Below are 26,013 nucleotides of genomic sequence, written 5' to 3'. Positions count from 1 at the left end.
CAAAGAAAATACAAATAATGAACAGTGAATATTATGTACTCAAAATTAGACATTTATGAAGAATTGTTACACAGCCCTTGCCATAAAATGACAGTCTGTTAAATACTACTTTTCTTTTTTAGTATGCATTTTATTTTGGACTAATTACAGTGAGTACAGGTATCATGTTAAAGACTTTTCATTAAAATGTTTTCTTAGCCCGACAGCTTTAACAAAATATTGGGGTATAACAATAGACTCACCAACTCTCTAGACCAGTATAATTGCTGTGGGTACCTGAGGTGAATTTCAAACCTAAATGGCAAAATGCTTTTTGGGAAGAAAATGGATGACTCTAGAGTATCCTCTCTAATCTTAAAAAAACTGTTGGAATTGAAAAACACGGAAATGCTGCCGATGATCCTGGATTTGGCAGCTTCTGACAGTTTTCCCATCCAGTCTGTCATGTTTTGGTTTCTCATGTCTAGCATCCTCCTGCCTGCCGAGTCTGATGCATTATGCATATTTTACCTGAGCTTTATCTAAACGTACAGAAACGGTCCTCAAAGAATGAAACGGTTATGCAGGGCTCCTCTTTAATAATTGCATAAAAAGGCACAGTCAAAAGTTTTGACCAAACATATCTAATCTAAGCGTTTTTAACCGTACCTTCAGATAATTTACTAAAAGCTTTTAAAATACTTGAAAAGAAGGGAAAAAGCCTTGAGACTTAAGGCAGTTGAAAGGCAGTTGGTTAATGAATTTGGCTATCACTCAATAGCACCTGTTGTGTGGATAAGAAATAAAAGGGCCAAAAAGTAGCTTGCACATCTGTTTACGATTATTTGTGTTCTGTATGAGTTTCTTAACTCCAGATGTCCTGTAGATATCGCTTCTCCTCACGAAGTCCTGCTACTGTCTTCATAGCATCCAGTTTATCGATTTGAAGTTCATTTCCTATGATCTCCAACAGTGTGTCATTCACATCCTTTGTCATGTTCTTTGCATCCCTGTAAAATCGTGAGATATTGTCTCATTCCTGGTGAGCAAAATGTGACCGTACACATGGAAAAAAAAAGTCAAACTATTTATGTTTTGTACCCACCCACAGACATAGAGAGAGCCTTTGTCTTTGATGAGGATGCTGGCAACATTTTTAGCATGGAGACTCAAGTTATGCTGGACATATGTTGGTCTGTTAATGGTTCCCGCTGCATCAGGCTCATCTCTGGAGAAGCACACGATCAGATGGCTCAGGGTTCCATTATGCGCAAATCTCTCCAACTCCTCTCTAGAAGAAAAGCAGTAATGTGCTTATTACCGCGTTTCACTGGTATTTCATCAGTCAGTGGTTGTTTTTGCGGTGGTTAAACTAAACTTGTGCATTTTAACATACAAATGGAACAAATGGCAAATTAGGTTCTCTCAGATTTTGCTTTAGTAAAGTAACAACAATTGAGCTCATTAGTGTATTGCATTCGAAAACTCAAATTTTCATCTCCCTCATCCATCTGGCAAGAACGTTTATAAAACCTCAAGGCTGCTGTTGTAAATCGCTTCTGTAACAGCTTTTATTTCAGCCTCTAACAAAAGTTTGGGTGCGATTTCAAAAAAATGAGATGGAAAAGTGAGAAGATTACAGACAGGGTCAAGCTCAAGGTTTGAGTCTCTTTTGCAATCAACTGCTCTGCTTTTCTCGAATGTTCACTTGGCAAAAGCCACTTTTTATTGCCTTAAAGGAAATGTTTATCCAAAAATGAATATTCTCATGTTGTTCCAAACCTGTATGACTTTATTTTCTGTTGAACACAAAAGGAGAAATTTTGTACTGGTCACTTTTTTCCATGCAATTACAATAAATGGAGCCTTAACCTTCAAAAAAGACTCCATAAAAGTGTTTAAAAACACCATAAAAGTGTCTTAAGTAAACTTGTATAGTACCAGATTTTTCATATTCATTAAGTCAGAACCGCTTGTTTTTTACATTTCTTCTTTGGTGTCCTACAGGTTTGGAACAATCTGAGGGTGAGTAAATAAAGACATAGCAACTATAGCATAAATAATATAAATATTAAAAATAAATAATTAACTATTGCAAACAATAGTTGTGATACAACTTCTGAGGCATCTACTATACATATCCACTGAAGCTACAGGAGGACAACAGAGTGAAATGTAAACAGATGGGTGATGTAACGGATGAAGCAAGCGTTTGCACACAACTTCTGAAAATAGCCATGTTTACACAAACACCACTGTATACTGTGTATGAGTATTGACATGCACTCAGAATAAGAAATCACCACGAAAACAGAGTTTCCAATTATCCGAATCCAAAGAAAAACTGGTTTTGAACATTTCTGAAGAAAATCTGAGTATAGTGCTGTGCAAAACAGACTTTGCGATTACTTAGAAAAGAAATACACCTCTCCTACACACCCTCAGACAGGCAAAACAGCTGCTAACAGCTTTAGCTTTGCCATTGCATATATTATATATATTAGCGCTGTCAATCGATTAAAAACATTTATTAAATCGCACATTTTTTCTGAAATTAATCACAATTAATCGTGATTAATCCCACTTAACATTAAAGTTTTTAAATATACTTTTATATTGCATTTAATTTTACATTCAATCTTCAAATTAATGTAGAAACAACATAAAGATGGTATATTTTTAATATTTGTTTAATGGGATCTTTTTTTATGACTGAAGGCAAGTATCACAGATACCAACACTACTGATGTTGACTATAGCCATTCAACATTACATTATAATTGAGAGCTATCAATTTGAACATTTATTAGACTTTAAAAAATAACTTCTAATTTAAGTGAACTAAAAACAATCTTGACTACTTGTGCCCTTCAGCAAGTAGGAATTATAAAGAAACTGAATAAAGTTATCAAACGTTCTAAATTAAATATAGATGAATCCTAGACGCTACAAAAGTTATTGATTTCCTCTTTTTTCTTTTGTTCTTTGGTTAACAGACATCACAGCAGCTGGGGTATTAGGTTATTTTGGCTGCTTATAGAGCTGCCGCTACTGAACATGACGCAAATCTGACACGCATCATATTTTGGTAACTTCATGACTTAACCGACGACAAAACTACGACGTTGCATGCTCGTAGTTTCATTTGCGCTTTAATATGAAATTATATACAGCGCACCACTGCATTTGTGCGTGCAATTGAAGAGCACATGCTATGAGCTACGGCTACGGCTGACAGGACAGAAAAATTCGCTTATACTGACATATGGCCTGCCAACATCTCATCTGACTGCAGCTCATTGTTGTTCCACTTAAGCTCCCTCGTCACCTGTACCATTTCTGCGCTCGTTTGATTATCGCCTGGCGCTGAGGCGAAGCTGGAGTGCGCGTCTAAAAAAAGGCTGTTTGATGTAGTCATAAATACATTGTTGGTCTAAATAAATGCAATTCTTGCCAAGAAAAGAGGATGCTGGCAACATTTTTAGCATGGAGACGCAAGTTATGCTGGACATATGTTGGACTGTTAACAGTTCCCGCTGCATCAGGCTCATCTCTGGAGAAGCACACGATCAGATGGCTCAGGGTTCCATTATGCGCAAATCTCTCCAACTCCTCTCTAGAAGAAAAGCAGTAATGTGCTTATTACCGCGTTTCACTGGTATTTCATCAGTCAGTGGTTGTTTTTGCGGTGGTTAAACTAAACTTGTGCATTTTAACATACAAATGGAACAAATGGCAAATTAGGTTCTCTCAGATTTTGCTTTAGTAAAGTAACAACAATTGAGCTCATTAGTGTATTGCATTCGAAAACTCAAATTTTCATCTCCCTCATCCATCTGGCAAGAACGTTTATAAAACCTCAAGGCTGCTGTTGTAAATCGCTTCTGTAACAGCTTTTATTTCAGCCTCTAACAAAAGTTTGGGTGCGATTTCAAAAAAATGAGATGGAAAAGTGAGAAGATTACAGACAGGGTCAAGCTCAAGGTTTGAGTCTCTTTTGCAATCAACTGCTCTGCTTTTCTCGAATGTTCACTTGGCAAAAGCCACTTTTTATTGCCTTAAAGGAAATGTTTATCCAAAAATGAATATTCTCATGTTGTTCCAAACCTGTATGACTTTATTTTCTGTTGAACACAAAAGGAGAAATTTTGTACTGGTCACTTTTTTCCATGCAATTACAATAAATGGAGCCTTAACCTTCAAAAAAGACTCCATAAAAGTGTTTAAAAACACCATAAAAGTGTCTTAAGTAAACTTGTATAGTACCAGATTTTTCATATTCATTAAGTCAGAACCGCTTGTTTTTTACATTTCTTCTTTGGTGTCCTACAGGTTTGGAACAATCTGAGGGTGAGTAAATAAAGACATAGCAACTATAGCATAAATAATATAAATATTAAAAATAAATAATTAACTATTGCAAACAATAGTTGTGATACAACTTCTGAGGCATCTACTATACATATCCACTGAAGCTACAGGAGGACAACAGAGTGAAATGTAAACAGATGGGTGATGTAACGGATGAAGCAAGCGTTTGCACACAACTTCTGAAAATAGCCATGTTTACACAAACACCTGAGTATTGACATGCACTCAGAATAAGAAATCACCACGAAAACAGAGTTTCCAATTATCCGAATCCAAAGAAAAACTGGTTTTGAACATTTCTGAAGAAAATCTGAGTATAGTGCTGTGCAAAACAGACTTTGCGATTACTTAGAAAAGAAATACACCTCTCCTACACACCCTCAGACAGGCAAAACAGCTGCTAACAGCTTTAGCTTTGCCATTGCATATATTATATATATTAGCGCTGTCAATCGATTAAAAACATTTATTAAATCGCACATTTTTTCTGAAATTAATCACAATTAATCGTGATTAATCCCACTTAACATTAAAGTTTTTAAATATACTTTTATATTGCATTTAATTTTACATTCAATCTTCAAATTAATGTAGAAACAACATAAAGATGGTATATTTTTAATATTTGTTTAATGGGATCTTTTTTTATGACTGAAGGCAAGTATCACAGATACCAACACTACTGATGTTGACTATAGCCATTCAACATTACATTATAATTGAGAGCTATCAATTTGAACATTTATTAGACTTTAAAAAATAACTTCTAATTTAAGTGAACTAAAAACAATCTTGACTACTTGTGCCCTTCAGCAAGTAGGAATTATAAAGAAACTGAATAAAGTTATCAAACGTTCTAAATTAAATATAGATGAATCCTAGACGCTACAAAAGTTATTGATTTCCTCTTTTTTCTTTTGTTCTTTGGTTAACAGACATCACAGCAGCTGGGGTATTAGGTTATTTTGGCTGCTTATAGAGCTGCCGCTACTGAACATGACGCAAATCTGACACGCATCATATTTTGGTAACTTCATGACTTAACCGACGACAAAACTACGACGTTGCATGCTCGTAGTTTCATTTGCGCTTTAATATGAAATTATATACAGCGCACCACTGCATTTGTGCGTGCAATTGAAGAGCACATGCTATGAGCTACGGCTACGGCTGACAGGACAGAAAAATTCGCTTATACTGACATATGGCCTGCCAACATCTCATCTGACTGCAGCTCATTGTTGTTCCACTTAAGCTCCCTCGTCACCTGTACCATTTCTGCGCTCGTTTGATTATCGCCTGGCGCTGAGGCGAAGCTGGAGTGCGCGTCTAAAAAAAGGCTGTTTGATGTAGTCATAAATACATTGTTGGTCTAAATAAATGCAATTCTTGCCAAGAAAAAAAAGAGACAGAAGCAGCAGTTGTGAGTGGCGTGGCCAACCCTAGCTCCACCCCTGCGTTAACTATTTATAAGGAGTTAAACTGAAAAAATTAATCACAATCGAATTTTGACAGCACTAATATATATATATATTAGTGGTTAAAAGGATCGTAGTTGATCCGTGATCCGTACGGACCAAGCCCCACGGTTCGGCACGCATGTGCTCCGCGGATTAATTGCAAAATTTAACCATAATAGAGTATAAGTTTATCATTTGTTCGTATTTACACAAGCAAGCGAATTTTAAACAATTCCAGAGAGAAAAGGCGAAAAGGAACTCGATTCATTATTCTCTACGCAGTACGCACACACATGAAGCGTGCACACGCGTTTCAGACAGCGTGCGAACACCGAAATGAATCCTCTTCTCAATCCTCTGAACAGACACATACGCATAAAATTATGACAATATACCCATCTCGACAATCATTCAGGTAAACGCAATCAGTTATGTCTCAAATGAATGAAAACAGCCTTGAAAGAAATCGAATGTGATGTGTATCATTATATCGGAGCTTATTTTATTTGTAACATATTGTGTTGTGTTTATCTATGATTGTAATTTGTGTATTTGTTCTTATTTTTACTGGCTTTCTCTTGTCTCTTTAATCAACATTAATAAACTTTCTTAGTTAATCTAGTAGTATTTGCTGTGGTATCAAAAGAAATACTTCGCATTAAGTAATAAATGGAAAGCAAGATAAATTTAAATATTTTTCTTTTCTTGCTGATCCGAAAAACAATCCGATCCGTGGGTCAAAAACCATAATATGATCCGAACCGTGAGATTTGTGATCCGTTGAACCACTAATATATATATTTATATATATATATTACACACACATATATGCAAGTTCACTAAGCAAAGCTAAATATTTTGCATCTAAATTATGAAACTCCTTTTCATTAACAATCAGGTCTATTCATAGCACATGCTTCATGGTTTTGAGTACATATGTTTGCGTGGGCCATCTGGGAGCCACATCCATCTTAACTGGTCCAGATGAGCTGTTCTAGGCGTTCTGGTGACAGATATCGAATGTTTACAAAGAAAACAGACTTGAGTGATCCTTTGTCCCTTTTCCAGAATCTAAGCCGCTCGCTTTCCCTCCTCATGTAATCCAAATCCATAAAAACAAAGAGGCTCATTGGTGACGGGGGGCCAAGACAAGTGTTCTTTATTTCAACAACACTGATTGAGGCTGATTTCACCCTTTTAACACTCATAAGTATCATATTTGATTAGAATTGATTGCAGACGCCTTGTTTTCTTTAGCAGGCTGCCTGATGGCTAGCCGGTTCGTTTTTTGTTTTTCAGTGAGCGTTGAGTTTTACAATCCAGGTTTTGAGTCGCCTTCTCATCTCAAATGCCACCGGCACTTTCTACTTTGCTCATTAAAGCGTAGCAGACAATGAGGGTGTTACACCGAGCAACACTAAGCACATTTTATTGATCGTCTTAATCAATGCAGAGAAAAAAAATGATAAATGAAACCACAGTGTGACCAATGTGAATAAAAACGTTAATGAATACAACCCTTGGATCTTCGTGACCACTGAAGGCAGAGATAGATAGATTCAAACAGCATGTCAGGACCTTGACTTTGATCTTGTTGTTATTAGCTCTTGTGTCAAGTAGAGGCAAGCGCTGATACAGCGTTGTGTGCCGCCCAGCCGTCACAACACACACACTTAATACTCACCAATCCAGGCACCAATGCCATTACTCAGGACCTTGCACATGAGTTATGACTGTGTGCCTATGGGAGAGCCAGACCCCAGTCATCTTATATAATGTCTCGTATCATATGCCCCATACTCTCAGAGGGAGTACTTTAATTTCATTGCTTTCCCAATCATTACTCTCAAGGACGGTGCAACAGGAGCCTCTGGCTGATAGCAACCAAGAGAAGACAAGACGCCAAGAGCCTGTGTGAAGCTGGCAGATCGAGTGAAAAATACTCTGAGGTTATGGAGATAACATATGATCAGGTTGCAAAAGGGGGACGGTAGAATAATGGCTGCACTACAAAAATCAATTTTCTTAATCAGAATTATTTTTCTTGTTTTCCAGTGAAAAATATTTAAACATTCTTAAAACAGCGTAAATTTACTTGGGACACAAGCTTGCATCAGATAATAAGGCTTTTTTAGAGAATATCTTAAAATTGAATTTGTTTCATAGCCTAATTGTTGTATTTCAAGCATCTAACAAAATATAATGAGGTTTATTCTTACAACAAGAAAAAAAACGCTTCAAGATATATAACACTGCTCATATACTGTAATAAACACAATTGCTTCTCAAGTACATTTATATAAATTTAAGGCTGTTTTGATATTTATTCTGGAAAATAAGACAAACAACAAATTAAGAAAGTGATTTTTTGCATGTTTGTGATGCACATACCTGAAAAGAAAGTCTTTGTCTTTGTGGCGGCATCCAAAAAAGAGCCACGTCTCTCCGAAAGTTGCTTCCTGGTTCGCTTCACGTTCTTTCTCTCTGTCAGGTCAAAACAATAATGCAAAGTTGAACAATGTCTCTATAAAATGAAAAGTTATAACACATTGAATACTAAGCACTTTTTTTAAAAATCGTTTCTAAAAGCTTTTTTGAAATCATTCATTTTTTCATGTTGATATCTATAGAGATGGATGGCCAATGGCCAAAGTAATGCCAATTAGGGATTTCAAAACGACCTTTCCTTTGGTACCAAATCAATACTAAAATAAATACATAAATAAATAAAGTAATCTCAGCCTTTCTGTAGGTCTGGTAATACCGAGTGCAGACTCAATTCAGTAGCCAACGGCTGTCTGACTGACAGGCGGCTGCTTTCTAATGCTCGCATGCATATTTATATGTTTATGCCTCATGGTAATGTGTGCAAATGGTCAAATGTACTTCTTACTTAAAATGTCTCTTGGCAAGTTATTAATGTAAATAAGTGAATGTAAACAGTTGGGGGAAAAACATATGGTTTGTGTCAAAATATGAGCTCCATGCATCAGGCTGTGTATTAAACCTAATAGGCCTGCCACAGTCTATTATGTTTATAATAACAATAAATAAAAAAAAAAAATGGAAAAAATAGAAAAACACTCTGTTCTTAATTTAAAATTGTTCCTTATTACTTACTTAGCAATATTTACTTATATACACACTACCGTTCAAAGGTTTGGATGTGGTACGATATTTTTTTTTTTTCTCTTATGCTCACCAAAGCTGCTTTTATTTTTATCAAAGTAAATACAGTCAGTAAAATATTATAAAAATTTTATTATTGCAACCATTAAAATTTTTAATTCTCAGTAGCCATTACTCCAGTATATGTATGTATGTAGTCTATTGATATAGACTACTAAAATCATAGCAACCCTATCATGCCAATATATACATATACTTAATACATTTGATTAATGGCAAAGATATACACCCAAATTTATTTAAATACATTAAAAGTTAAATTAAATGTTTATTTACAGACAAGGCTGTCAGTATATTTTGGAAATGAAACAAGGGCAAACAATCTCAAAATTCTTGAATATGAGCCGATTAATCTACCTGACTGATCACTAATTACAAATTCAAACATCTTAATATATCAAATGATCCAATTCATAGTTTCACAATGATGAACCCATAAATTGGCATGTGGCGTTTAATTACTCTCTGACCTGCTGCATTACCACAAAAACACAAAATCACTCTGTAGAGAGAAGACCTTGATATTTATCTGGATGTGTTCTTTAAGAGCAAGTCCTCCAAAAGATCTGGCAGTGTTCCCAGAATTCCCTACACTAAGGTGACATACAGGTACTGGGCACTATCTGTACACTGCACCTGCTAAAGGTTGACAGACTTCTGCAGAGATAAGAGAGAAGACGTCGCACAAACACAATCAAAACTTCCTTAGAAAAAAAGCAGCACACTGTCTACTCCACTGCATCTTTACTCCAACGTGATAATAGAGGAAGAGATCTGTTAGAGATGCATTACACAGGCCAGAAACAAACTCTACTGCATCTACTCCTTTAGTCATCTCGGCCAACCTAAATGAAGCATTCAGAAATAGAACAGTCTGGAACTTTCAGAAGCATTAATAGAAGTGGAATGTAGAAACACCCGAAGGACTTTGAGGGTGAGATGCCCTCCATCATACTGATATCTCTCAAAACACTGCAGTGAGCCGAGTTTCAGACATTAAGCTCTCCCCATCTGCTGAACGTACAGTTTAATTGCGATTAGAATACCAATGAGCCACAGTGTGGACGAGATGACCACAGGAAAACAAAACAGAGCTTCTCTTCAAACATCTACAATCTGTTCTTTTTCATTTCAGGTCCTTGCTTCAGTGACCCATCGCATGCAGTGAACAACTGGCAAGCAAAGCAAAACGCTCACTTTTGAGTCATTCTGTCAGACAGTTGTTATTGTGATGTCTTTATATTTAATTTAGTGGCATGTTGAGCAACAGCCAGGCAATAGAATACTAATGGGTTGTTTACTGACTGATGTTAATAAAATAGATCATGCATCTTTTTATACACCAGGTATATTATTACTTTGTGTGTGACATCAGTTAAAAAAACACCCCCAGGCTTTTTCTGTTTGCTATGTAGGCAATAAGCATGCAAGTACTTCTACTTGAATTCAGAAAGACCAAAATAAAACCTACAATTGACCCTTCGCGGGAAGTTTGATTGACTATCGATTTGACCAATAATAACACCGAATCTGCCATTTTTGTCCGACCAATAAACCAGACAGTAGAGTAGATTAACGTTGGTGGACTTGAACTTGAAAAATGGTGTATATTGACATCTTTCCGCGGTTGAAACAAGATACCTTCTGATGCGGATTCATGTTTATGGCACGCTATAACTAGTAAAGAGGAAGAGATGATCAGTTCACTGCCGCTTTAACGAAGGTGCTACAGTGATCTGTCATGACACATTAAAGTCACAAAACGGTATTTATTGTTTGAATTTCTAAAAAATGACAAAAAAGACTTTGTTTCATACCTAAAGTAACGTGCTCTGTCTTGTCTGTCAGCATGTTGTAAGGTTTCTCTTTGCTCCATGATGTATTTTTCACTGTGTGAGAACATGATGTGTGGAATGAGAGTGCCATGGCTTGTCGGGCGTAACAACAGTAACAAATGGGGTCTTTGCGATTATTTCTCAACTAAACCTAAAACAAAAAACTGCCACTTTATACCTCACAACTGCGACTATTTTTCAAAATAATGTCTTTATACATATCAGTTGTGACTGTTTCTCAAAATTGCGACTTTATATCCCAAAATTACAACTTTTTAAAAGCACAAATCTATACATAACAGTAGGGATTGGACGATACAGCTACCTCCCGATTCGATACCATCACGATACTTGGGTGCCGATACGATATGTATTGCATTTTTTTTTTAGAATTTCAATTCTACAAGTATTGCGATTCGATATTGCTATGTGTTGCGATTTTTGTTTTTTGTTTTTAACTCTAGACCACGGGGAAAAAGTTGAAATACTTGATTATACCCTTAAAATTGACTCTATATGATGAGTCATATTAACAAAAACAATGCATCACATCTTTCTTAACTTTTATTTCAGGAGCATACACATACACAGTGTATATTTTAAAGTACCTTGAACCATGACACCTTCAAGTACCAAAACCCTGAACTTGCACATGAATATAATAGTCAAATGTTCAACAAAATGAGTAGAAAAAATACTTTCTGAAATAAAATAAAGTGCTATGTTACTTTGCATTCAGTTTTAGTCACGTTTGGTCATGTTTTCCCGACAGTGTGTAAAATCCAAAGTGTTTCCCCACTTGGGATTCAAAACGTGAAGGTGCAGAAAGAATTCTGAAAGAGGTTTGATCCTCTGCGTCATGGTTTTGCTTTCTCGTGCCGGCGTGGCACCTATTGCAGCGGCACTGCGCACACAGAACGATCATTGTATGACATCAAAGCACCGCGAGAGCTACAGAGAACAGACGCTCCGCATGTTTTCGAATCGCTCTCGTGGTACTTTGATGTCATGCGCTGATCGTCTGCGCGGTGCTGCTTCAAGTCGAACACACCTATACATTTCGCCCTCTGTTGGAATTAAAAAGCGCTAACTTCTCCTCACCACCTCTTAGGAAAAGTAAAATAATTAAATATAAATAGATTCTGAGGTAAACCAATCGATTTTTAAATCGTTTTAAAAATAATCGCGATAGTTAGGTGAATCAATTTTTTCTCCCACCCCTACAAAACAGTTGCAACTATTCTTCAAAATCATGACTTTATGCTTGACAGATGTGACTATTTCTCAAAATCGTGACCTTATACCTCACAATTACAAGTACAATTTGTCAAAACTGAAACAATATACTGCACAATTGTGATTATTTCTTAGAATTGCTCATTTATTTATTTATTTTTGTGGCAAAAACGTCCACATGAAATCAGCTATAAAAGCTGACTAGTATATATATATCATATATATATATATACGTATACATATATATATATATACGTATACATATATATATATATACGTATACATATATATATATATACGTATACATATATATATATATACGTATACATATATATATATATACGTATACATATATATATATATACGTATACATATATATATATATACGTATACATATATATATATATACGTATACATATATATATATATACGTATACATATATATATATATACGTATACATATATATATATATACGTATACATATATATATATATACGTATACATATATATATATATACGTATACATATATATATATATACGTATACATATATATATATATACGTATACATATATATATATATACGTATACATATATATATATATACGTATACATATATATATATATACGTATACATATATATATATATACGTATACATATATATATATATACGTATACATATATATACATATATATACATATATATACGTATACATATATATATATATATATATATATATATAATAAACGTAAGCCAAATTAAACAAAAAAACAGTCTAGCCACAGCACATACACATTCTAAAGTTAATAAACTACCAAAATGGCAACTGGCTCTTTTAAATGACCCCTCAATTCCTACAGTTGCCAAATTGAGCATTAATGATTTCTCCCATTCATTTCTCTGAGTGGTTCGACTCCACCTCCTTATACAGCCTCTGAAATAAACACTCTACTTTCTGGATTTCCTAAAACACTTTCTCAGTGTTACACAAACAATTACAGCCACTGATTAAAAGCTAAATGAAACAGAGAATGCACGGGAAATGTTTCTTCATTGAGAGTAATCACTTTTATGTATTGTCTTGATGAGAAATTTAAATAACACACATAACCAAACACAGCTTGTCACATCCCCTGCTGTCCCTCTCTGCAGGAAATTATATTTTGCGAGACAGGGTTAACATTTTGGATGCTTCTTTTGGTCACGCCCATCTGCTCGGAGCTTGGCTCAACTGAGTTTGGCATTTGAACAAACAGAGGGTCCACAGCAGAGCCATTAGCATCTGGGAGTTCAATATCCAATCTGGAAATGGGCTTCAATAAACTAGCTTTAGTGGGGCTTAATGCTGCCCCAGAGGGGCCGGTACCAATATGAAAAACCTGGATTCCATTTTGTAACACAGTGCAGACCAGATCCCATCCTGAATACAAATCAACTGTACTGCGACAGTGAGTACGACATATCCGCATCCCTAAAAAAAATTACAGCCTGCCGTTGGTTAGAATAGGAAGTAACGCAATAGCTGCTACCTTTTCATATGAAGAATGAAAGCGAGTCAGTGGCCAACATTCACCTTTATAAATCACCATACTATGTAATCCTCCTCCTCACTTTCCTCTGAGAATATGCACAGCATTGTGAAAGCAAGGGACATATGGTGACCTCAAAGCTTATTGTAATAACTCAGAATAACATTTTCTGACCGGCGAACAGCATGCAAAGTGTGAACAAAGAAGCGGATGTGAAGAAGCATTTAATTTCCCTTTATAACATTTAACCACAGTTTTACTTTTTCTACAGAAAATGTGAGTGAACTTGATAATACTAGTGTGTATTACACTAGTATTATCAAGTGGTTGCCAGGACCCTGCTATGTTGTCGTGGTTGCCAGGACCCTGCTATGTTGTCGTGACCACTGGCGACAGAATGTAGGGGTGGGCGATAGACCGATAGAAATTTATCAACCGGTAGAGATTTTTGACCGTCTCTTATCACTTATTACACGCTCACGTGACGTTGCTGTGCTACGTGGTCACGAAAACTTACCGTTTGCGTGCATTTTTAAGCATTGTGGTTTAAAAACAAGTGATTTTAAGCCATTGAAAGGCAATCAGACATGGAAAAGAACTCATTTTGCTATATGCGCGCGGTGTCTGAGAGACAGTGCTCAGAGTGCGGGAGTATTGAACAGTTAGTTTTCTCCGTTTTTATAGGCCTTGCGCGGTTAAATACACACATTTGTATTGTACACTTGTCAAAATGCTCATCTTTGCAAGTATGTTAGCAAGTAAACACAGTAATTTAGGTTGTAAGTGAAAGCAAACAGTTGAGAAAGAAAGCACATGTGTAACAATATATTGGATCCGGGCAGCTCTTAAAGTGACAGCAGTCTAATATTCCGGCTGTCTGTCATTCATGTTAATCAAACAACAAAACTGAGAAAATCTCACACAGCTCTTGACTAAATCACTTTTGTAACTTTAATAATACGAAATATATATTTAATTTATACAGTGAAGTATATGCAATGTTTTTATACATTTGATTACTTTATACATTGTATGTAGCATTTCTTATTCATTTGTTCTACTGTAGTTTTTTGTCCTATTGATTGTAATTAGTTTCTTATTTAATCGCTGACTGTTTATTTGTCTTCAGTGAGCTTGAGTTTTTTTTTAGTTTTTTTATTTAGGCTAGTATTAGTTTTTTTGTGATATTGACACTGGTAACAAGAATGATGAAATTTCTATGGTATCAGAAATTTTGATATCATTAAGACCTTATTTAAAGCCAAAATAACTATTGTGAAATATACTGGTCACATCGCCCACCCCTAGTGTCAAGCAATGAGAGTCGCTGGACAAAGTTACAAAATGCTTAACTTTATGCAAATGAGCTATGAATTTCGTGAGCGACAACCAATAGGAGTGAAGACTCGGTCAACTGGAGCTCACATGTCACCATCTCGAATGCAACTAAACAGGACAGAGTTCTGGAGCGATTTCACTGTTTTATGTAATTTTACTATAAGCACATATATGGATATAATTAGTATAATATATGGATATGGAAAATAAACTGTCTGCATTCTTAGTAAGTTTGATTCATATATTGATAGTTTGTGTTAATTATATGACGCAGTGAGCAGTTTAGCACTGCTGAAGTTCATATTACAGTTTCACCTGCATAATGTTGATTATTAGGGACAAGAAAATGTATTATTTGTCAAATAAATATGACATTTTAGTAATTTTTGCAGTGCGAGTGAGTTTAATTTGTTGATTAATCATTAAATCAGGTTAAAGATTAAATGCACTGAGAATGCTGTAGTTTATATAGCAATCCAGCAGAATGCTACTTTTAATTTTGCTTTTGTTTTGAAGGCTGTCATATAGTTTTATTCAGTTAATTCTGTAGAAGCATCAAGTCCTTTCTGCCTAAAGCTCACTGGCAGCCTGCAAACAGATGAATTGGCTTTGACCTTTTGTGAGATTCTTACCAAGTCTCCTACTTTCTCCACAGCACAATACATTTCCGGCTGTCTGCCTGCTGCCATTGATTTACAGATGAGGAAATCGAAGCATCCCATGCTGTTTGCTCCTAAAGAGGAAATGCTGAGCTTTGTGACACAAACAATGTCCTGCTGACAGAATGGTGATCGTTATCTTTAATTGAAGGCTGGCATCAAGGTAGCTGTATTTAGGAGAATCTCAAGTTAAGAACCGCATGGAAACAAAGTTCAACAGCACACATTGGCAGTAAACCTGCACATCCATGATTAATCTGTCTCAAATTCTTTCACAATTGTCATATTGTCTACAAATGAGCAGGCAACTTCTGTTATAATTGTGGTATTTTTCTTACTGTTAAAGGACTGTTTAGCGAAACTAATTTTGGTTTGACATACAGAACGTGAGACCTAAACTGGAAGTAAAATTCTTCCCCAATATGTTAACTGATTAATTAAATATTAATTGAAAAGTAGAACATTATATGAAAACATAAAATATTGTTATTATAAATAATGCAATTTTTACTATATATAAAATACTACTACTATTAATAATAAGAATACTAAGATAGATAGATAGACAGATAGATAGATGCTCAAAAACATTAAAACATATAAATATTGCACAAAAACATTAAAAGAAACCAATTTGTTATTGATCCATGGCCTGGAGCTAAACCAAACATGCGGTGTTGCATGAATGCCTCGACCTTGACGGTTTGGAAGGTGATGTGGTGTTTGAGGACAACTTTTGTCATTCATCATTAATGTCTCATCCCACTCTCACCGTCCCCCAGACATGTCTGAAACATTCATCAACCGCGTTTGGCTCGGACACTAGCTCCTATGATTACCTGTGGCCCTTGTGTCACTTACAAACTATTCGTGTACACACACAGCAGGCATCACATCACTGGCCAACCCTGCGCCAGGGCAGACGGCTTCATTCATATGTAGTCCTGGCGTGTCACTCTTCATAGGCCCCTGGCACTGAGTATAAATCACACACGCTGAGATGACAGGCCTCCACAAGACACCTTTACAACCAGATCCTGAATTTATGCCCTTCTTCATTTTAACACCAGGGTCTTTGGAAACACTATTAGGCTTCACAGATAATATGGCAGGGAGCAGGTCAATAGCAAATTTACACTTTCTCTTATTCCTTCGACCTCTTCAGATTTATCCTCATCACCCTAGAGGTGTTTTTATGCTACTTTTACACATAAGAATCAATAAACTTCCTTCTGCTTTAAAAACCTTGTTTATTTTTTTGAAGATGCATGATAAAGGGTTGTTTAGACTTATTGCTCTATGGAGTGTGGAGTCATTCTGCAAATAACAACTATGACTTTTGTACTGACAGCCATGTTTGTGACAAAAATGGCAAACAAACTGTTCAAAAAAACAGTAATATTGTGAAATATTAAAATATTAATAACTTTTCTATTTTAATATATCTTAAAATGTCATTTGAATTTTCAGCATCATTACTCAGGCCTTCAGTGCCACATGATCCTTCAGAAATCATTCTAATATGATGATTTGCTGCTCAGGAAACATTTCTGATTATTATCAATATTGAAAACAGTTGTGCTGCTTAATAATTTTGTGGAAACCATGATATTTTTACAGGATTCTTTGATGAATAGAAAGTTCAAAAGAACAGAATTTATTTATGTAATAATATAAATCTTAAATGCCACTTTTGATTAATTTCATGCATCATTAAATAAAAGTATGAATATATATAGGTTTATATATGGTCACAATATATAACAGATCTTTGCCTTGTGTTTGATTATTAACTAGCATTTAGTGTGTTTTCATATTTTAAGTGCTACAGACTTATCAAATTAAAAACATTTCAACCATTACATTAACATAATTATCAGCTTATTGTTATCAGCCAGAATGTTGGTATCTGCACAAACATATTGTACAGCATATCACACTGCACACTGCTTGAACTTTCATGAGCGCTACAATAAAACAATATATGAGACCCTGGACCACAAAACTAGTCATAATGGTCATAATCTGAATAAATAAGCTTTCAATTGATGTATGGTTTGTTATGATAGGACAATATTTGGCCGAGATACAACTATTTGAAAATCTGGAATCTTGAGGGTGCAAAAAAATCTAAATATTGAGAAGATCTGCTTTAAAATTGTCCAAATGAAGTTCTTAGCAATGCATATTACTAATCAAAAATTAAGTTTTGATATATTTACAATAGGAAATTTACTAAATATCTTCATGGAACATAATCTTTGCTTAATATCCTAATGACTTTTGGCATAAAAAATAAATTGATAATTTTGACCCATACAATGTATTGTTGGCTATTGCTACAAATATACCTGTGCTATTTATAACTGGTTTTGTGGTCCAGGGTCACATATCAGAATAAAATATTATACAGTATCAACATCATCTGAAAAGAAAGGGTGAAATAAATCTGCTGAATGTACCTTTGTTGAAGAAATCCAATGAAGGGGGCCACACCTGTCCCAGGACCCACCATCACTACAGGAACAGACAGGTCGGCTGGTAAGTGGAAGGTGCTGCTGGGACGAGGCCTGACATGTACCTGGAGATGACATTTCGATCCATTCAGCTCTAAGCAGTGATAGGATTCTTAAATTGAGTAATCCCACACACAACATCTGTTTAACTATAACAAACCCAATTCCTTACATTTTGTAGATAGCATCTAAAGCAAAAGCTTTTATGTTGTTGTTGTTCAATTCTGCTGTAAGGATTAGTCCACTTTCTCCAGAGCTTATTTCTGTCCAGCTTTTACCTCAATCAAACAACCCAATTCAGCCCAAATCCTCCCAGGGACTGTGAAAAGCTAATTCGAAGGTGAACGGGCTCGCTAATGTGTAATGCCTACAGTGCTAACCTTCGGCTGGGCTGATGTGCCTAGACGCTCTGAAGCCGGTACCGTCCCAAGGGGCCACAAGATTGAGGAGACGTGACCAGCCAGCCAGCCCGTACACAACCCCGTCCTCGCCGGATGCTCGGGACGTGCAGGTAACTCCACAACATTGAACACGAAATGAACTTTCCCAGGGTGCTGAAGGCTGGAGCTGAGGAACGAGATAAAAATAAGAGACTAAGTGCTAACAATCCAGAACCAACCCTGAACATGAGCAAGCCGGTGGACCTCATTATCTCTCTCTTAATGGCCTGCCTCTATCGGGCCTTGGGGACCCCTGCTGACCGGACTTTAATATTTCAGAGCCCTAATGTTTCTGTGTATTCTACTAGCATCAGCGTAGTACTAAACATAAGACATTAGTGTAGATGGCAGACCACTTACAAGCCAAAGGAGACAGGAAGAAAACAAATGAAAGTGGCAGGCGGTTCTGAAAGGACATCCTTTGCATCCAGTGTTTGACTTTGATCACAACAAATGGAGTATCATCAAGCATGCATCAAATTCATGTCTGTCTATATAATAAACCTCACAAGATCAAAGGAGGATAAGACAGAAATAGCAACCTGGATATGTCTCTGCTTTAATTTGTGAGTCCAAATATAAAGCACAGGTGTTTCAAACAAGGTCTCTTACCTGGCAGCAGAATAGGCTCTGGGCTGAAGCTTTGGCAAATGTTCTGTAATGAAGCAGAGGACAGATCAGAGATGAAGATGGCATTGTGACCTTGAGGCTATTCGACCATGTCTTGAGTTTCTCTTTTAGGGCATCACCCCCTATGGATGTTACCCAAGCCACTTGTGTTGGTGAAGGCCAATTTTTTATTACAGAGAAGGATTAACTGAAATTTCACCAACTTAAAATATTTGTTTGAAAGTGCCAAAAAGAGAAAAATGTGAACAGAAACAATTTACCATCCAACAACATATTCTTCAACTTGCAGAAAAATGGGCACGCATGTGAAATGATATAGGTTTAATTTATTTTGATGTAAATGCAAATGATAATATTGACAGAAAAGGTACTGAATTACACACTTGCTGAAGACTCTAGATGCATATTGCAGTCAAAACTCACACTCACTCTGCATTAGAGTTTCCTAGTTGTGCCTTAAAGTCCCCAACCACAGAAGAAATCACGCTCTTGGTTACTGACACATTAATAAAGAGGGTTTTCCTATGCTTGTGTAAAGACCGAGAGGGTATTTAAATGCAAAAATAATTTCTCAGAAGACAGAGATGCTTCTGGCACCTTTCCTTTCATTTCCGTTTTCTACTTTTGTAGTGATACTAGCTGAAGGAAGAACATACTATAATCACTTATAAAAATATTAAAACATTCAAAATGTGTCCTATTAAAATGTGTTGTTATTCCAAACAAAGGCTTGTATAAATGACTTTTTGATTTTGTTTTAACCCAATAATTTTCATTTCAGTGCAAAACCAAGTAAGCACCTAATACCATTTTATGGCTTCCAATGAAATTTAAGATGTTGTTTTAACATAATGTTCCTTGTTAAAAACACAGAGGTAGTTGTTTCTCAGCTCAAATAAAGTATTTAAAATTCCCCTTCATCAGTCAGCAAATGACATATAATTTTCAAATCAATTTGAAATGTTCATTTCAAGCTCAGCATATGCGGATGCTGAAGGTCTTCAATATTAACAATTAATTACAATCAAACATACAATATAGCGAGCAGCTGTTGCAATTACAGCCTCTCATGAGTGCAAACAAATGCATCAAAAAGGCACATGGTGTTTTGGTGGAAAAACACTGCTCTTTAATGTCGGGGAAGTCTAAAAGTCAGGAGAAAAACTGTTTGACTGATGACAACGATCTTACTGTCAGAACACACCAGTGCAGAGTGATTTTAGGAATAAAATGAATGTCCTGTCAAACGCTGCTGAACCAGCATCTCTGTCGATCTGTGCCATGGAGAATCACAGTGTTAATCCTTAATTTGCCAAAGTCGCAGTAATATTCACACAGATTAAAACTTTACATGTACACGCATCCAATGCAACAATCCACTGGCCACATCCGCATAAATCTGCGAGGGTCACTGCATTATGACTACCTTGCAGTTCTCTAAAGCATGGTATGCATTAATAATTTCAGCAATACCAGCTGTTCCTCAAAATCAAGGTGACGGCATATTTATCACCTTGATGGATAATTTTATTGCACAGCAGAGGCTTACTGTAGGACAAGAAATCTCCAAAACAACATATCCACTATTTATCGCTTGAAGGATTAAAATAAGGTTTATTATTACAAAATATCAACTTTATGTTGTCAAGGTTAATTACATTGCACAGTGATTTCTTATACATTGTGCAAAACTAATACTACCACTGAAAAGTTAGGGTCACAATTTATTTTTTCTTTTATTCAGAAAGAATGCATTATATTTGGTTACACAAAGTTACAAAATATTTTAGTTTCAAATAAATGCTGTTCTTTTGAAGAGTCTACACAAAAATATTAGGCAACACAACAGTTTTCAGCGCTGATAATAGTAAGAAATGTCTCTTTTGAGCACCAAATCAGAATGATTTCTGAAGGATCATGTGACACTGGAGTAATGGCTGCTGAAAATTCAGCTTTGCCATCATAGGAATAAATTACATTTAAAATATATATTAATATAGTAAAGCCTTGGTGAGCATAAGAGACTTCTTTCAAAAACATTTAAAAATTTTACCGACCTCAAGCTTTTAGAGTACTTAATATGGGGTTCACATTTTCTGTGCCTATTTGATATGGTTTAAGAAAGAATCTGTGTTTTTGTGCGAGCAAGATCAGTAAAGAGCACTGCAGCAGAAAACGGTCCCAATCTTGTGTCTTTACATATACATTCTCAGTAGAGTGTCATCCACTCAAATTTTTTTCCCCTTAAAAAGAGACTGATGGCATTTAATACAATTAATTATGAAATATAATCATGATTAAGTATCTTAATCCACTGACAGCCGTCATTTTTTAGTTTAGATTTGCTGAATTCATCATCATTCTCCTTGTGTCCCCTGACATGCTTTGGTGAGTCTCAAATTTTATGCTAAGTTTAAAATGTATTTTTTCAGTGGCTATATTTGCAGTTGCCTTTAAAAGGAGAAAAAGCAAAGCGGGGGCTCGGATCTAATGTTGTTTTACTGCCATCTGGTGGTACAAGCACTGCAAACGCTTCCAAACATCAAGCACATTTACCTTGCAAACTGCATATGCTGATAAGAAATAAAAAAAAATAGCCACATTCCAGTAAATTCCAAGCAGATCATGTGTTTACTGACCGAACAGAAGGCTGAGTGGAGGTAGGCAGGATGGGAAGGCCCGAAGCAGATCCAGCAAACATACGTTGGCGTCCCTGACAAAGCTGTTGTAGTCTGCTGAGCCTTCTTTGCTACACAGCTCCAGAAGCCTTCTTTTCTCTGAACTGTTCTGAGTGAAGTCCGCCAATGCTCGCACAAAAGCCTGAAAGCACAAGAGAACAGTGTACAGGGTCTGTCCAGGAACTTCAGACTACAGCCTTGCATGTGAAAGCTAAATAAATCATCCCCACCGGTACATCAAAAGCACTGTTGCGTATTAAGTAAGCGCTAGTGCTAAATCAAAGGTTCAGAACTTCAACAGCACAGCAGCTATCACATTAAATGAGGTTAATAACACAAAATTACTTTGTTTGGAGCGCGCCTTATCTCCAAACACCAGGTGAGAATAAACTGCAAAGAGCCATTCTGTGGGATGCGAAGAGGAATTTTTGCTGCTGTAAAAGAAAAAAAAACAGCTATGTATTTATTCAACATTTCTGGTTGTACAATCTGAATCTAGTTCTCTGACTTGTTAGCGGAATGCATTATATTATCTGTTTTCTGGCAGTTCGAGGAGAATGTTCCTGGTGTCACTGATTATGTCAACAACGGCTGCAATACCTTTCTTACTGCTGTTTTTAAGCAAGTTGACCTGAACAGCACAATTCTTTTGTGTTTGCAGATCCAGTCTGAGCAGCAACTCCTCAACTTCACTGGCTCTGTTTGGACAGAGAATATCAAAGGCGTCTCCAGGCTGATAAGCAAGGTTCTGCTCCTGGAGAGACAACATTTATTATAACTCCTACACAAAGAACACAACATAGCTTTTTTTTGTTGTTGTTGGAAGAATACATAAACATGTCTATTTGACTGATCCCAAACCAAATTCTAAAGTAAACTTTTGGGTATTATATATATCTAAAGTAAACTTTTGGGTATTATTAGCATTTAGTTTGGGATCAGTCAAGTAGACATGTTTATGTATTCCTCCAAACAAATGTATAAAATACCCACATTTAATTGTTCATGCTCATTTCCCCGTTTTTACATTTAGATTACCTTTAATTTGGCGTTTAGATTAAATATGAATTTATAAAAAAAACACTAATAATTTAATAATCATGTTAAATGTAATTTTAGCAGAATGAATATCCATTTTTCATATTGTACATTATAATATTGTGATGCCTAAATTCACTTGTAGCATTTAAAACGGAGTTTTATATTTTTATTTAGATTATATTTTATGGAATTTTAATATCAGCCATTCATTTATGATGATTCATTTTAAATAGAGATAATTAATTTATTATTCAAATAATTATTGGTTCATTTGTATCAACCGGAATTTTAATACTGCTGCATCAGTACTTAAATAAAAGTGAATAAATATGAACTTACCGAAATATCAAGCTCCAGTGAGATGGCAGTTTTCACTGCATCATCTTGAGTTAATTGAACTGCTTTTGAAATGGACACCTCATGATAACCGTCTTTATCAGATGGGACTGTCTCCTATGAAAGGAGTATGTTAATTATCAAAATTATAGACATAATAGAAACAATTAATGAAATTATATTTATCCCACATTATCTATACAACTGGTTCTCAACTTTTTTGACTCAAATGCTATCTAATAAAATGATTTTTAATATAATCAAATGTCCATCCCTAGCAGGCCCATGCCCTTAGGTGAGAACCACTGATTTACACCAAAACATTTATTGAATGAACCTTATTCATAAAAAGCATAAATGTTCCTAAATCCATGTATACACACTGTCTGTTGCAATGAATTTACGCAAAAGGTTTTAAACAGAAATTCTGTCTGGCTTGTGTTTCATGAATTGATCTCTGTATTTTCCAAAAAGATCATACCCCTTCAGTTGACACCTTCTCCAAACGGACCTCCAGATATGAAGCGGGAAGTGCAGGAACATTAAGAGCAGACTCTGACAACGGTGGTACCGATTGCTTCAGAGATGCAACCAACACTGTAGAAAGAGTCTCTACATCAATGCTGTCAGATGTAATCGCTTTTCCTTTTTGTGAGTCTGTTTCACTCAGCTTTAAAAGATGAAGATCAACTTCTAGATCCGACTTATATTTTTCCTGGCCAGATGCATTTTTATGAAAATTGTCCTGTGTACAGTCACTAAGGTCAGTGTCCTGTTGATCTGAAGTAGCCATGCTGGAGAACGTTTTTTTCAGAGCGTCCCAGAGTCCCTCAATCCAAGGATCCACCACTACTTCAAGTCTGGAAAGAAAAGAGTCTGGAAGTTTGAAAAGGCAATATCTCAGAGAATCTGCTTTTTATTGTTACTTAACATTCATGCTTACCCAGTGCCGTCATCTGCATGCCCAGTGGCATAGAAATGTTTAGCACCAAGCTGCTGCAGACGGCTGTCAATGGTCTTGCCCCCGTTGCAGAAATTTGCATAGTTTGTGTCTCCCAAAGCTACATATATAACAGCATGAAAAAGTGCTCATGGGTGGAGCTCACTCTTACATAACCGAATGATCATCTTACCTAACAGTGCATAATGCAGATGGGAGAAGTGGTTGTGTGGCAGAGATTTGTTCTTGATCTTTCTCACAAACTTCTGAGCTGTGTCCGGGGGGTCACCATCACCGGTCGTGGAAACCACAAAAACAACTGGCTGGATTTCACTATCCAAGTTGTACTGGGAATACATGGGAAAGTTGCATCAGTCAGTTCTGATATATGACTGTCAAAGATTTGATATCCATGAAAAGTAATAGGCAAGAAACATACCTTGTGCTGGTTGCTCAGACAGTTGATGTCAGCTGTAAACCCATGTTCGGCTGCTTGTTGGCAGATCTCTTCGGCTATAGACTGAGCCTGACCACGCTGAGATCCATACAATATCAAGAAGCGAGCAGCAACTTCACACGGCATACTATAAAAGCTGGATAAAGTGGGTTAAAATGTTGAAAATCATTTCTGCATGTTGTGAAAAGCAATAACAATATTCGATTTTTACATTATAACAAAAATATTTATTATAGATATTATAAATATATGTATTATATCATTATGTACTATGAAATATTTACAAACATAACTTAATGAACAATGAATTAAAAATTACATAAAATCATAAATTCATCCGTCTAGATGGTTCAAAGCAAGTTTCCAACATGAGTGATGTAATATTAACAATATCAAGAAGCGAGCAGCAACTTCACACGGCATACTATAAAAGCTGGATAAAGTGGGTTAAAATGTTGAAAATCATTTCTGCATGTTGTGAAAAGCAATAACAATATTCGATTTTTACATTATAACAAAAATATTATAGATATTATAAATATATGTATTATATCATTATGTACTATGAAATATTTACAAACATAACTTAATAAACAATGAATTAAAAATTACATAAAATCATAAATTCATCCGTCTAGATGGTTCAAAGCAAGTTTCCAACATGAGTGATGTAATATTAACTTACATAAGCGTTTATATTTCATTTACATAACTGTTTCTTTTAATTTTAAAGTCAATTAATATGTTACTTATTCAAAAATGAGACTGTCAACCATGTATTTACATAGCTTGCGATTCTGATTATGCGACAGAGTAATGTACGCATAATACATTATATTACATATATATGCATGCATACATAATACGTTTTAAACATGGCTTATATTGTGTTTACATGTTTGTGGGGCAAAAAGCATCATCTTCCATGTACAAACTGGAATTAAACAGCTCTGGTCATGTAACTATTTACATCAGACATGTGCAAATGTCAAAGAAATCAAAACAGTCCACACTCTCATTTATAGTTGACAGTTTTGTGTTTAATACACTAAGCATTCTTTTTAAACCATCCGAATATCCGAAGTTTAAATTAGATTTTGGTCACAAATTTAAATTGTGAGCGGTGTGATTAAATTGTTTAAGTTGATAAAAGTTACCTTGATTTTGTGAATGACAACTCTAACCGCGTCTTGGGCCGAGTAACAGACTGAATCCCGCACTGACACGCTCTCATGAACTGGAGGAACAGGATACCACGTTACTCTGGACTCGCACATGGCCTTGCAGAAATAAACAATTTGTCAATTAAAAGATATACTAGTCGAGCACAAATGTCAATGTGTTTAGTCGAGCTCTATGGAATATAAATCTGTGGCT

The 26,013-nt window shown here is 35.7% G+C and overlaps 1 protein-coding gene across 1 annotated transcript; it reads right to left on the bottom strand.

Annotated features, from left to right (window-relative positions):
• On the bottom strand, window positions 1-25,905 carry mtrr (5-methyltetrahydrofolate-homocysteine methyltransferase reductase). The gene is made up of 15 exons (XM_016483823.1): window positions 25,794-25,905; window positions 24,619-24,772; window positions 24,373-24,526; window positions 24,183-24,300; window positions 23,721-24,099; window positions 23,243-23,356; window positions 22,463-22,616; window positions 22,208-22,296; window positions 21,824-22,004; window positions 19,167-19,209; window positions 18,495-18,681; window positions 18,061-18,179; window positions 8,202-8,294; window positions 1,085-1,270; window positions 1-989 (listed from the first exon to the last, which is right to left on the bottom strand). Exons 1-15 carry the CDS (start codon window positions 25,868-25,870, stop codon window positions 845-847), a joined length of 2,193 nt encoding a protein of 730 aa, XP_016339309.1. The 5' UTR covers window positions 25,871-25,905; the 3' UTR covers window positions 1-844.
• Between the last annotated feature and the right edge of the window lie 108 nt (window positions 25,906-26,013).

Source organism: Sinocyclocheilus anshuiensis, unplaced genomic scaffold (genome assembly GCF_001515605.1).
Source record: "Sinocyclocheilus anshuiensis isolate Anshui unplaced genomic scaffold, SAMN03320099.WGS_v1.1 scaffold990, whole genome shotgun sequence".
NCBI lineage: Eukaryota > Metazoa > Chordata > Actinopteri > Cypriniformes > Cyprinidae > Sinocyclocheilus > Sinocyclocheilus anshuiensis.
This window is presented reverse-complemented; position numbering and strand designations above follow the sequence as displayed.